General features: G+C 38.3%; 2 protein-coding genes across 4 annotated transcripts; both read left to right on the top strand.

Annotated features, from left to right (window-relative positions):
• Positions 1-9: 9 nt before the first annotated feature.
• LOC139968022 (transmembrane protein 127-like) lies at positions 10-7737 on the top strand. Of its 3 annotated transcripts, none has more exons than XM_071972305.1 (4): positions 10-169; positions 3256-3553; positions 4171-4341; positions 5817-7737. In XM_071972305.1, the coding sequence occupies exons 2-4, from the start codon at positions 3256-3258 to the stop codon at positions 6131-6133; spliced, it is 786 nt and encodes a 261-aa protein (XP_071828406.1). In that variant the 5' UTR covers positions 10-169; the 3' UTR covers positions 6134-7737. The 3 variants fall into 3 exon arrangements, with proteins under 3 accessions (XP_071828406.1, XP_071828408.1, XP_071828409.1); XM_071972307.1 differs by having other exon boundaries at positions 40-248; XM_071972308.1 differs by lacking the exon at positions 10-169 and adding an exon at positions 257-392.
• A 143-nt stretch (positions 7738-7880) lies between these two features.
• On the top strand, positions 7881-11993 carry LOC139968020 (synaptotagmin-7-like). Its single transcript, XM_071972303.1, has 3 exons — positions 7881-10104; positions 10627-10729; positions 11369-11993. Exons 1-3 carry the CDS (start codon positions 9190-9192, stop codon positions 11692-11694), a joined length of 1344 nt encoding a protein of 447 aa, XP_071828404.1. The 5' UTR covers positions 7881-9189; the 3' UTR covers positions 11695-11993.
• Positions 11994-13830: the final 1837 nt, after the last annotated feature.

Raw genomic sequence — 13830 nt, 5'->3', positions numbered from 1 at the left:
TGACGTCATTCTCATTGTTAATAACCAACATAACATAGGCCGAGCCTTTATTGTAAATATAAGCGACATGTATTGTTAGGCAAGAACGTAATAAATTGCTGCCGGAAATTAACACTAATAGAAAAGATTCTGTGACGTTCTCCGCCTAAAATGGTCTCAAGTTAGAAAAGTAAGAAATTAATGCACGGTCAATTTTCACTGGACTCTGGAGTGGTGGAATAGTTATACTTAGCCCACTTACGACGAAAGTAAGGGAATTACGGTATTGCCTAACGTAACAACACTAGCCTAGTACTAGTAGTAACAGTAACACTAAACAATCAGGCCTGTACTGTACTGTAGAGTGATTTAGGCTTCTCTCTTCTTCGAGTGAGGCCAGGTCTGACTCTAAGGTAAGGTGATCAGATGTCCTGATTTCTGGGGAAGGACCCCGAATAACACGTGCCGTTCCCGGATTAAAACTGTCCCAGTTAATGTCACCGGGTATAGGACCTTTGGTGGTGTACGGTAACGCTGTGTGTCTCCTAAATTCACATAGGCCTAGCGTGTTATACATGTATTAGTATTACGTATCAGCACTGACAGACACTGTACCAGGGGCGTAGCCAGAGGGGGGCTGGGGGGGGCAATGCCCCCAAATTTGCTTTGAGCTACAGTCTTGCCCCCCCCCCAAATGAAATCCAGTGATGTATTCAAAATACTTCTTTTTTACATTTTTTCGAGTTCTAATCACAAGTATTCATACCTCAGGGCTTCATAGTACTTCCAATAATGTCAGAACTTGGTAATCAGACCGAGATATTACACATTTTGGGCATTCATCATACCCACATACGGAGACCGTTGATCAATATGGTCCTACAGAATAAGCGCCAATAATTTGGCGGGTTGTATAACCATTACAAACTAGCGCTAGCAACCCATGTGCATTATATTCATGCAGAAACCACGATGACTGTCTCTGCACTAGAGGTAAATTGAGTGAAAGTGTGTCATGTTCCACTGAACCATTGGATGTGTATTTGTGCAGACGAGGTGCCCATAAATACATATATTTGTTGGTAATTCCTACCATCAACCATCACAGGGTGGCCCCCCTTAAGAAAAATCTTGCCCCCCTAACAATAGAACGTGGCTAAGCCACTGTACTATAGTGTTACCGTGTTTGTTGGTCAAATGGTAACCACTTTTTCAATCACCATTTTAACCTACAAAGACTTAATCAAATTGGCCAAAATACCACAGTGATGCAAGCAAACATCAATTTTGTATTTTGAGACACTTAAGTTTTGTGGATTACTCCACCCATCTAGAGGGATGATATGTCAGTAAACTTCAAGTTCAAGGAATGCCCAAAGTTAGGAAAGTTTTCCTTCCATCGAGCAGTTTTGACTCCAGAATTTTACAATTATAATTCTTCCTAGCAGAATCTGATCAAATCATCAATGAAATCACATCTAGTTGAATGATGGAACTAATGTAGAAAAACCACTGAGCTCAATCAGCGAGATTGTCATCTGTGCTATCCTTTGAAAGAACATTAGTACCCTTAATATCGCAAACTTACCGTGTACCCTCAAACAATCCCTGGAATATGCACAAATTTTTGAAAAGTTTAAAAGTTAAAGTTTGCCTGTTTTGCCAGTTTGAAGCTGGGCTAAGTTGTGATTGTTTACAAGTACAAATGTAAACCCAGATGATTTAATAATTTCCTGGTGTCTTTATGTGAAAAGCATCATGTTTCACTTAATTAAGCTAGTGATCAAATACTTCCATGTACCTTCAAGTTTTTGGTTGTAGAGTTTTATCTTGGACAAAATACTTGTTTCTGGATGCGGTGTTCTAATCTTGGGTATTTGACCAGGCCTGAAACACAGAAGCACCAAAACAATGATAAACCGTCCAAATGCATTCCTTCTAACATATATCTAATACATAGTAAGCTGCTGTATAAGACACTATAGCCTAATTGCCTCATTTATTTGTCAAATTTTAGTCCTAGCCTAGTTGGCCCCAGATCTTAGTTTGAGTGTAACTGGTAATTGATATATGACAATCGTAGGCTAGGTTAATGACAACAGTTAAGATTGATACAGACTTACAGTTAAAGCAGGAAACATCAATTTTGTTAATTTTGTAGTACTTTCATGAAATAATTTTTTTTCCATTCACAATGCCAGAGTTATACAGTGAACTTTCACTAACGGATAGATTTGGGGAAATGTCACTCTCTTCGTAGGCCTAATAGTTCTGATTCTGAACCTGTACAAGAGTAAATCTTTTTCACTCAGATGCAGGCCTAATCTGATCAAATTTTGATGCAATCACAAAAGCAATAAACTTAATTAAACATGTAAAGCAAAATCTGTGGGACTGTCATCACTCCATATATTTGGAGGTCAAAGAGCACTTCTGCTGTTAACGTCTCAGAAATGATTGTGTAGTATGATACAGTAGGTAGCAGTAATATCGTGGCAATACTACTTCTTTACATTGAGTGCGAGGCCTAAACTATTCAGTTTTCAGTCAAATATCAACAGATGGCTTGTTTCAATTGCACTATGGGACAAAAGTTCCACTTCAAAATAGTAAAACTTTTTTTTTGGATCGATTATCACCTTTGTTTACAAAATTACAATACCTTGAATTTGAAATTGTTAGATGTGATCCATCCAGTTCTTAGCTTTAAAGTACCTTAAAAAGTTTGTTCACCAATCTCTGGAAAGACTCCTGGTTAGGTTTATGAATCAAGTCAATCTTTTAAGCTAGTTTGTTATGCATGTTTCTGTTCGATTAAAACCACTAATCACATCTACGTAAACAAACAAAAAATTCAATATCGTCGTTGTTATGTGAAATGAAACTTCCAAAGTCAGGCTGATGATCCACATTGCTCTTTCATTTTCGAAGCAAAATTATTAAAAAGTAGTGCATTAGAAAAGTCTGATCCAGTACCCTGGAGATGTATCTCTGGGACAAGGCATCATTTATCGTATAAGTTACTCCAATGACTGCTTTTTCACAAAGTTTATTGGTTGGATAAAGGATATAGGTTGCAAATAGTAAAAAACGTCAACATGATTTTCTAGCATAAGTTTACAAGCAAAGCTGGTGATCACACACCCCGCTGGTAAGATTGCCAAAGAAAACTTCCCTGCCATAGCTAAAAAAAAATTGACGAAATATCACACTTTTCAACATTAGTTTTCCTAAGTAACAGCTAAGAAAATATGTTTTTTCTCTTCTACATTCCAGATGCCGTCGTCAGTAGAAAGATCCAGCAGTACTTCCAGGAGTAGCTCCCACCGCCGACACCGTTCGTCGCACGGCTCTCGAAGTCGGTCTGGTCGGAGAAGGAGAAGACACAGGCATAATTACAGGTTAAATTTCAAGCAAGCAGAGCGCAATTGGATCGCTGCTGTGTTTGACTTGGTGGTGATGGCCGTACTGATATCGGCCTTGGCCGATCAGAGCTGGTTCCGTCTTCACGGTGGCAACTGCCCCGCCAAATCCTTTGGTGTCTTGAATTTCCTCTTTGAAAGCTTCACACCAGGTAAAAATATCAAACGTCTCAGAAGATTAGTCCTGTTCGACCCTTCACTACTTTTTACCCGTGTGGTTCGTTTATATACTAGATTTAGTTCAATTTCCAATGAGAAAATGTAGTCATTTCAGACCATACAAAAACTCTTAAATATCAACAATTTTGATGTGGGAAATCTGTACATGGTTGATATAAAAAAAAAATCAGAAGTTAAGGGAGAAGAAAGATGTATTTAAAGGAATATTTAAATGTCATCGTCACAATTTAATATTTCCTATACAAGGTGGGCATTCTACAATGTAAATGTCTACATCTCGTAATAATTCTGTTGAAACATACTGTTGTTTGTACTCCATAATCTACTATCTCAAGATCACTCTGGTTGCTCATTATATGACATCATTTTTATCATAATTACTACATCATGTTGACATTTTTAAATTTTGACAAAGCTCCAGTTATTTAAGATGGGGTACCATGTCATATTGATTCTAAACTTGCCAGTGTTTCGTTAACACATCAAAAAGTACACAATAAAAGTTATTCCATTTGTATCCAATCAAGTATAGACAAGGTATATTCAACTCTTGTTATGTGCACATGTTGATTTGTTTTATCTTTCACAGAGGAAAGAGTTTGTTTTGATGATCAATCTACACCCATTATGAGAAGTATTGTGGCGATGCTTTTCCTTTCTGTTACAACTACACTGTTTGCCTTTACACTGGACACTCTGGGTCCCAGTGGGAAAATTTTGAAGGGCATGAGGAGATATGCCGTGGGAAATATATTGACAGGTGAGTTTTTTAGTTTCAGTGTGACATGGTTGGAAAGAATTTGTGGAAGGTAGGGACTCCAGAAGAAAATGGAACAGCTTTGCTGGAGAGTACAAAGGTGACATTGCCAAAGTTTAGCTTGAAAAGACATTGTGACGTTTTACCACATGTGAAGCCAAGGATCATTAATATGCGTTCACGCTCCACGGTCTTAACAACCTCTTTTGGTACTTATGTGTAGTAAATTGTTGTGTATTATTCTGTAGTAAAGTATTGTGTAGTAAAGTATTGTATAGTTAATAATCACACAATCATGACAATGTACTATTCGCCAAATCTAGGCTCATTGGTAGAGATCGATCAATTACAAAATTTCAAACAAAGAAAAGGGTTGGGTGTCCTGTGCTGTGCTGTAAGAAAAGGTTTAATGAAAATATTGATATCCGATGTATGATCTGTCAGATGAAAAGATTGGGTAATTTGCATCATTGATGCCAATAGCCTTGGTCTACACCTAATCGTATTAAGAGAAAATTGCTAAACTAATGGGCAAACATGAAGTACAGCCATGAGAATTTACCGAGAGTTTCTCAAAGAAGGTTGCGGGAATTCTCTGGAAGAAAATACTGATGTCTGTAATTGTTTCTGATCATTTCCAGAGACAGAGGGTAAGCCCAGGGTGTACAGCACGTACATTGCAGCAACAGAAATGAGCATGCGGTATGCCCACATACACAGTATAGTCCTGCATATAAGTTGTACACCAGCTAGCTTGTAATACATACACAGTATAGTCCTGCATATAAGTTGTACACCAGCTAGCTTGTCATACATCTGTAGTCGTGCAGCTGTAAGGTAGAAAGCAATATTGGTCGCGGCCACCAGGGTCTGTACTCTGTAGTGTACGGTAATGTACGTAGCCATTAGTGCATATGTACAGTATGCACATACAGCCTTAGTGTAGGATTTCCCCCTCATTACAGAATGTACCAAAATGTGATATATTTCTAACGTAGTTTCTAACATGAATGGAGGGGAATACCAACAAGCTACTATAATTTTTGGAGGGCTGGTTTTAATTTTAAAAAATGGGGATTTTCCAAGTTTCGTTGGAAGTGTTCAACACTCACAGAAAATAAGCTAGTCATCCATCGGACAACCTAAGCAGGGTTTCAGGTTGTCCGACATGTTTTTGGTCGTCTCAAGACGATCGGACGACCATACAACCGTTAAATTTGAGCCCTGATCTGATTTTGATCAAAAGATGCAGAAAATGTTCTGCAATTTGCTAAGCAAGCAAGCAATGTCCGCCAACACCAAATGATCACTAATAGCCCAACCTTTGCTGGGTGGAGTCTGGATACCAACAGATTTGGCAGTTGTGTTGATGTTGTCGGCAGTGAAGTGCTGTCTATATTATTCTGATGCTGACACACTGGTCAATGTATTTTCAACATTAGATTAACCTTTATTTTTTTCTTATTTATTATTTCCAGTAATTATATGCGTCATAACTTGTCTGCTAAGCTTCTGGGCGGCCATTGTTCTGGAAGATATGCTGAGGAAAGATCCCATAGCACCAACAAGCAGAACTGTGGTGACCTTTGACACGGGATATTTTCTCATGGTGATGTCGGGGGCTCTATCCATCCTCATCTCTGCCACGAATCTCCTGTGGCCACACCCACTGATTGAAAGACCGCCCCGCAGAGAGCGTCTGGTAGACGATTGGGAAGAGTTTCTAGAGCAAGATTTTTCCGGAATTCCCCCAACATTTAATGTTTCTGTGCCTCCTCCAGAATATACACCATGATGACAATTTGAACAGACATTAGAACTCTCCTCCAACTGAAACAAATCTTGAGTAATCTTTAAGGAAATGATTACTGTAAGAACACACTCGAGTTTGCACAAAAATGTGTGTTTTTCCATGAGCCTTGCAGTTGTGTTTGTTTGTTTTTAAACCGTTTCATCGTGTATTTATAACCAGTCATGACGGGCTCGCGTTTAGCTTTATTTTTTATTAATCATAGAATTAGGTTAACCAATGAGGGCAAAACTGGACTTTTGTTATTCTCAATCTGAGATGTCATATCAAAACATTAATTTTTTTTTAAATTTTGGTTTCTTTGTTTGTACATTATTCACTCATAACTCCCTTTAGAATTGTAGAAGCTTAAAATGATATGTTTGTGATGGATTGGAAAATGATTCACAAGCAACTCAACCCAAAGAGGGTGGTACAATGAATGATATTCCATTGTTTAGTGGGAATGGAAGAGAGGGATTGGGGGTAAGGTGGTTTCTGGCGCAATGGATGAAGAAGGTAAATTGAGTGCCATCAGCCTTCCAGGGCTGGATTTAGCTTGTGCAAGCCAACCGCAAGGCGATTTTGGGGGCCCTTTAGGCTTAATGTATTTGGCTAATAACAGCGTTTGTTAGCTAGCTAGCATAAGGTGGGACAGAGCTGTATTATAAACTGTTAGGCATAATAATCAGGTAGTTATTTTTACGACTCTTAAGCCACCACAAATGTAGGAGAAGCCTGCAAGGGCTTATGGATTACAAGTTTCACGTCGGGAGGCTTCCAATTCAACATTTTAACTCAATTTTGAAAGTCATTTCAGATGGGAAAATCGTAGATTGGTCTTGTATGAAAAACCCACCTTACCATGCCCTGGCCGGGGATAGATCCTTTAACCTCCCGAATGCTAAGCCTCATTGCTTCAAATGCCACCGCCTTTATCCACTCGGCCACAGCTAGGCCTATCTGCAGTGTTAGCACTATTTTTTGAGCATAGAGGCAGTGTCTGGTATTTCTTTACAGTACAGTAGAATATTACATAATTAGACATTTGGATTGAGATGGTCTGTGGTAGTGACTATCATGTACAGTACATGATGCATCCTATCGCCGATGTTAGACCACAATTTTAATGTGGAATGATGTGGGGGAGGGTGGGGGAGTGGGTGGGGTTTGCATTATGTAGCTAGACTCAGGGCCGTAGCCTGGTTGACCCTGCCATAAATTTGGTATTGCAGCCACCAGTTACTGGTATTGACCTGAAGTTTCCATCAGTATCATTTAGTATCAGAGTATCATTTAGTTGAGGTAGTATATATGCTCTTGTGAAATTTTTTCCTGTCTTTCTAACTGCTTGACTAAATTGGTCAATTGAGTGATAAAATTCTAGCAAAATGTTAGTTGAGGTACAATTCTATCACATGGTCACAAAAATGTCAGCCATGCGGATGGGTGCTATGGCTGACGAAAGGTAAAAATAGGTAAAAAGCTGGCACAGACCAGACCATTGTTCTTCATGTGAATGTAAATTTGGAATTATAAGGAATGTAAATTACTAAGTCACATTTATACAGATTAATATACGAAGTGATTCTTCATTTTATATCTCAGCATTCATTCTGTGTCATCGTTTTTTTTTTTTGTAATGCTTTTTTACAAATACATAATCTCAATGTTTGAAAAAGACCGTATGGTAGTGTTGGGGTGCCATCGAAAATTCAAAAATCAGTCTCTTAAATATGTTAACAATAGAAAACAAAGCATTGCGTTGTCGTAGCAATTTAGAAAATGGTAAATAAAAAAATAGTCGGGTAGTCAAGCATTATTCTAGACATTTTGGTTTATGAAATTAGTGCCCAAAATTGGTACAAGCGTTTGTACTGGAAAAAAAAAACCGTGAAAATTTCGGTCTTTTCAGCATACGGAATATCAAAACAAACATTCAAACAATTGTGAAATATATTTATGGAAGTTTGCAGTAAAGTTTCATGTAATAATGGTTTGACATAGGCTCTTCAATATGTTACGATGTCTCTTAGAAGTAACCGTACTCTTACCCGGTCGACAACGCGTGACCAGTATGTTATATTCAGGATATTCTATTCTATTGGCTAAAGTCGATTGCTTATTAATACCCGCTGTCCATTTTCGGCATCTTTAGGTCAAAATCACATTCTTAGAGCATTTTGCAACACATGTGGTCATTTCTTATGCACGTTTACAGGCTAATAAAATCCGCGACCGTAACTTTATTCAAAATGAACACGTGAATATGATCATGATGAGGAGGGTCTGGGGAGGATGAAGATATTGATGTTGAGGAGGAGGAATCGTGGAGAAGGCAAGAGGAGGATGAAGATGAGGGCGATGAAAATGACATAAATAATGCATCATAATCTGTAGTGAGTTCACATAGGAATTGAAAGAAACTTTTGAAACGAAATGAAACATTGGTTGACGTTTTCAGTGTTTACAAATTGAATATCAAAAATACATAACTCTTGGGAGGGTTATTTTGATTTTCTTACACAATTGAGCGACCTTTCATTATGATATTTTCTAGCATTTATTATGTTTTGCTAGCATTATTATGTTTTCTAGCATTACTTTTTTCATAGTGTATGGCAGCGAATGACAACCCATGTTTGCATAGACCCAATTACAACTCAATATACTGTTTTCAAGATACCATTTTATCATTTGAAAATTTGATACTTATTTTCGAAAATGTTGATGAGAACGTCTGTAATGTCGATACATATACAGTCCTGCATCCAAATATATGTGTGGACGAACTATAAAATGGACCCGCGTGCTCAATATTGAATCAAATTGCCATAACTTCCGCCACAAATCAATACTGTGAAGAAACCATTTTCAAATTCATATAAGATATCCTTTTTTGTTTTCTTTTTCGCAAACGTTGACTGGTAAAATGATTTTCCCGTCAGTGAAACCTTACACACTTAAATGATGACCTACACAACGCTTTTCCCTAACCGAGTCAGGTATATAAACGATCCACATCGGAAGAAATACGTTACTTGTAAAGCTGCAAATAAAAAATGGCAACGTCAGTCTCGCATAAGATGAGTTCCGAAATATTTAAGTCAAGTAAGATCTCTTTGACGGCGAACGGTTCTTATGCACCTTTGCTTAAAACGGATAGTGTTCCAGAGTTTACGATTCCGTACAGAGACAGGTCGCAGTCGTTACTTACCATACAGAACATTCCCCCTTCGCGGAGGCATCAGCACTGCAGGCAATCCGGCCTCTCGCACCAAGTGCCCATCATTGAATTATCCATGCGGTCTTTGTCAGAGGAAAAGGGTAGTAGGCACCAGTCACGATTGTCCATCGCCGGCTCACCGAGGATAAGAACGTCCCGTCGGTCTTCCATGTGTAATTCTGTGGACTTCACATCAACTAAATCCGATTCGAACACTCTATCGGTTTATGAATTACCATCAATCAACGAAGTGGAATCTCTCCAAAGTCAGTTTGATCCAAGTCTGTACATTGAAGAAGAAGAACTTGCCAGCACTGAAGAATCGGAGAATGAATCAGAAATGACCAAACCGGTATCGGCTGTCCATCGAATCCGATGTAACGTAAAGTATCAAATTTGTGATGAAAAGATGAATGTAGCTATAACCGAACTTCGATCATTGGCAGCAGTGTGTCCCGTCGAAGGGAATGGTAGCCAGCAGATTATAACTAAAATCGAATTATTGGGTCAAGACAAAGGAAAAGCAGTTACCTCGGTTTGCGTCTCGAGAAAACATGGAAATAGTTCGACTGAGAGCGTTATTTTCAAGAAAGTGACACCGGAAGAAATGCTTCGCGGTAAATTGAGATTTTCCTCTTACACGAGCGGAAGAATTTTCAAGAAAGGCCACCATTTGGGGGGATCAGTGGTGGATATCTGTAGTAATAATTTCTGTCCTTTTACCAACCAAGTAACTCTGAAAAACTCAAAGGTAAGAAATAGCTCATCTTCAGACTTTGACGATATGTACTCATTTTTCGTATTTTTACTGTGAATATCAAAACAATTTTAAATATAATAAGAGAGAGAAGCTATACATCATATTTTTATCCCCTGTATAAGTCTGATTATAAAAATATATATATATAAACTAAACTCTCCAACCTGTTAGGTCAAAGTTGAACAAATGCATATAGAGCTATACAATAATATCCAATAAATTTGTTGTTGTTTTCACGGGATAACAGAGATAAAGAATATTGTTTTCTCCCTTTCATAATGAAAGTGAAAACTAGTTCCAAAAAACGGGCACTGTGAAATATTTGTCCCCGACCTGGCCCATGACGCCTCTAAAGTATATGTATGAAAGAATGATTCGATACCGTTTACACCGAACAAGATATATCAAAGCCTATACCTATAGAAGTGATGTGAGAATGTTTTCTGGGGGCTATAGATTTCGTAAACAGCAAGCAAAATTTCACCGTTGTGTTCTTTTTGTTTTCCTTTATAGAATTTTGGAAGAGTTTTATTGTCGATGAGATACGAAATGATGAGAAGAAAATTGATCGTGACTGTTGTGCGATGTGAAGGACTCAGACGACGACTTTTAACTGGTAAGTATCCTAATAGATACATCACTCCAGTCTTTAACAAAAGTTCCTTTGACAGTAAAGACACGTGAAATATTCAGGCCCCTAAAACTACCGTATAGGCGGGTGAAGAGAGGAAGAGGGAGGGGGGGGGGTTGTTCACAAACGACGCTTTGCAACGATCAATCACTTACAAACATGTCCAACAAGTGATAGCTGATTTTGGAAATAATGTTGGACCGCTTGCCCCTTTCTCCTTTCTTCAACAGAGAAACACGTAGTAGTTGTTACTGTTTTCTTCGGTATATTTTGTTGTACTGTGAAATAAATAACCGATAATTGGGACAGGGGTGTTCCTGGGATCGTTGAAGCCGACTCCCATGTAGGGGATGTGGGTTCTCCCCAGAAAAAAACTTAAAACGTAGTCGTATGGTACATTCTGAGACATATAAAGACTACAAATTAGGCCTGTATGTTGGGGTCTAAACGTAACTTAGTGATAATAGTTACATTTGATTTCCGTTTTATCATGAAAAGGGAGGGTGGTTTGCACACCTGGTCCCATGGTTCCTCACTTGGGTTCCGATATTGTTTTCATATTTGTTACCTCTTTTATTTGTTTGTATCTTGACACTAATTGTCCTTCTTCTTTATATTTTGCAGTTCCCTATGTCAAACTGACTTTGATGAACAACGGAGGTACCGAAGTTTCCTCACAACAGTCCGGCCGAAAATGGTTCACACGCCATCCAGTCTTCAAGCGATCGTTTCTCTTTCAATTGCCCCAAACAAATCGACTGGAAAGCAGTATGAGATTGACGATTTCAGACAGAAATCTACTTCGAGCAGATGAAAAACTTGGAGATTTAATCTTTTGCTGGCCGAAAGAAAAATGGCAGGAGACTACGACCACTTTGCAGTGGAGAAAAGTGCTAAAGAACCCCGGCCAGGTGGTGGATGCTTGGCATGATGTGGCCTACAGTCTTTAAAGTTTTACGCGGGAAAAATTGGAACTTTACAGTACAGCACGCTCAGAAGTTTCTGAGCATGCCTATTGCACGTAACATGACAGATGCAGGTAATTCACTACTATGGTATACGTACGCTGTTGCTGTGTAACGTTAAACGTTATGTATAACCGTATACGTATATATACGTTAAACGACGTAAAATGATAGTGATCCTCTTCAAACATATATATATATTGTTTGGTCTGTTACTTCTTCATTTCTGTGTAGCGCCAAGGTTTTACTCCTATGTCGCTCTGCGCATGTTTAAAGTAGTGTCTTCTGAGCAGGAAACGGAAGAGGAGGAATGAATGAGTAGGGGAGGGGAGGGGTGGGGGCAGGAAAGGCATTTGAAAGGGTATTGGGCAAGTAAGGTGTATGAATAATGATTGTTGAAAAAGTGGCGGAAGATTTAAAATCCAAACGTTAGGTCGTGTTAGAAAATATCCAATGAAGGCTATAATTTGGAAGTTTTTCGATTACCGGTTGGTCTACTAATATGGGGTATATAATACCCTATATATCTCGAGTTTATATATTTGACATTGCCTTTCGTTATTCATGTATGTTTAATGTTCGTAATAAGCGTAGCAAAACTGAGGGTGCGACCAAGGAGAGCTGGAAGCTCTTTGGATGTTATTTGAGGCAGGAACATTAAAATGTTGGCTACGAAGTAATATTTTAAATAATTTAATCTTTAACACCTTAGAGAGGTGTTACAGACTAGTAACATTTAAACACAATATACAAACACAATATTGATGATGGCATTGTCATATAACCTATATAGTAAGGCGTAAAGGAGAAATAGAATATTAGAAAGTGATAAAAATTACACTATAGGAAAACTGTTAATTATGACGTGACTTAAATATGGAGGGGGATTTGGGGGGTGGGGTGCGGGTGGGTATCAGCACTAACACTGGCCCTGCCGATGGGTTGAGGGGTGATGGAGGAGGGTCTTGTTTGATAGGGTACGGTACGGTAGTCTCCATAAGCACATAACTTCTGTATATAATGTTAATAATGAATTACATATTTTCCTATTATCTTGTTATATATGCATATCATTACTTTTCTACAAACTTGTTTTTAAAACTTTCTTAATCTTACACGTCGATTTAAACAAAGAAATGTGCCTGATATATTTTTTCAGCCTTGATAAAATATAAATGAATGTCCTAAAGAAGAGCATCAAAACAAAAACCACAAATAAATTTGATCCAATCAATATATTCTTCTTTTAGCCTTTCTTTTTGCTGTTTTTTTTCTTCTTTATTTATTATTAATTTTTACTTGTTATTATAAGTGGCGAGGCCGGGAATGGAGGGGTGGGGGGGGGGGGGGAGAATATAGAAGTCTCAAAAGTAACGCCAACAAAAAAAGTCTTCCGCTCCTGTCCCTGATATACAAAAGCGCGTTAACATCGGGACCGTAGTGCGCGTAATTTCATGCGTATCTTTTCATATTTTCTACTTTTACTTTGTAAAATTTAGCGGAAACTTGCCGTGCTATCTACTGCATTGAGATTCAATCAAGTATTACTTACTTGAGTATGACAGCTTTCATACCTGAATTCAAGTAAGAATTCCCCTTCTTAGTGTCGAAAAGGTGATTAAAATGTTAACCTATATTAAAATATTTTAATGAGATATGCATATCCATCGAGGGTATTCCTCTTAATTATACTCATTCATTATGTTGGAAGACGTATTTCCCTCTCATCAATTAAGTGAATTCAGAAGTCTTTAGAAAGGATTCCGTAATAATATCATGTGAAATTGATAAGATAAAGGAAGAAAGACAGTAACGATAGTTACGAGGAAGTGTAATTTTTCTGCCAGCCTTAGTTACGGAAGTACGTCACCATAATTGGGGTGTATAGAAGGGACTGTGAAACACTAGAGGGTATAATAACACACATGCTTATGGTTTAGTTTAGTTACCCAAGGATCAGGAAACCTTACATTAGCTCATTTGAGACCCTATTCGTCTTAGATCGTGGATGAACGCCGGCTTATTTCAAGCCTTCCCTTTTCGAGAAGTGTTCAGAGGATAAACGAGGCAGGGGTGTGAATTCGCTCCCATTTCTGCTCCCGGGACCGCCATTTAACGTCC

This window comes from Apostichopus japonicus, chromosome 5, assembly GCF_037975245.1.
Source record: "Apostichopus japonicus isolate 1M-3 chromosome 5, ASM3797524v1, whole genome shotgun sequence".
Classification (NCBI taxonomy): Eukaryota; Metazoa; Echinodermata; class Holothuroidea; order Aspidochirotida; family Stichopodidae; genus Apostichopus; species Apostichopus japonicus.
This window is presented reverse-complemented; position numbering and strand designations above follow the sequence as displayed.

Bases quoted from the DNA above. Each gene is read 5' to 3' on its own strand.
- LOC139968022 (XM_071972305.1), top strand. From the start codon at position 3,256: ATGCCGTCGTCAGTAGAAAGATCCAGCAGTACTTCCAGGAGTAGCTCC. The intron at 3,554-4,170 runs GTAAAAATATCA...TATCTTTCACAG, and splicing joins CTTTGAAAGCTTCACACCAG to AGGAAAGAGTTTGTTTTGAT. The intron at 4,342-5,816 runs GTGAGTTTTTTA...TATTATTTCCAG, and splicing joins CGTGGGAAATATATTGACAG to TAATTATATGCGTCATAACT.
- LOC139968020 (XM_071972303.1), top strand. From the start codon at position 9,190: ATGGCAACGTCAGTCTCGCATAAGATGAGTTCCGAAATATTTAAGTCA. The intron at 10,105-10,626 runs GTAAGAAATAGC...TTTCCTTTATAG, and splicing joins TAACTCTGAAAAACTCAAAG to AATTTTGGAAGAGTTTTATT. The intron at 10,730-11,368 runs GTAAGTATCCTA...TATATTTTGCAG, and splicing joins CAGACGACGACTTTTAACTG to TTCCCTATGTCAAACTGACT.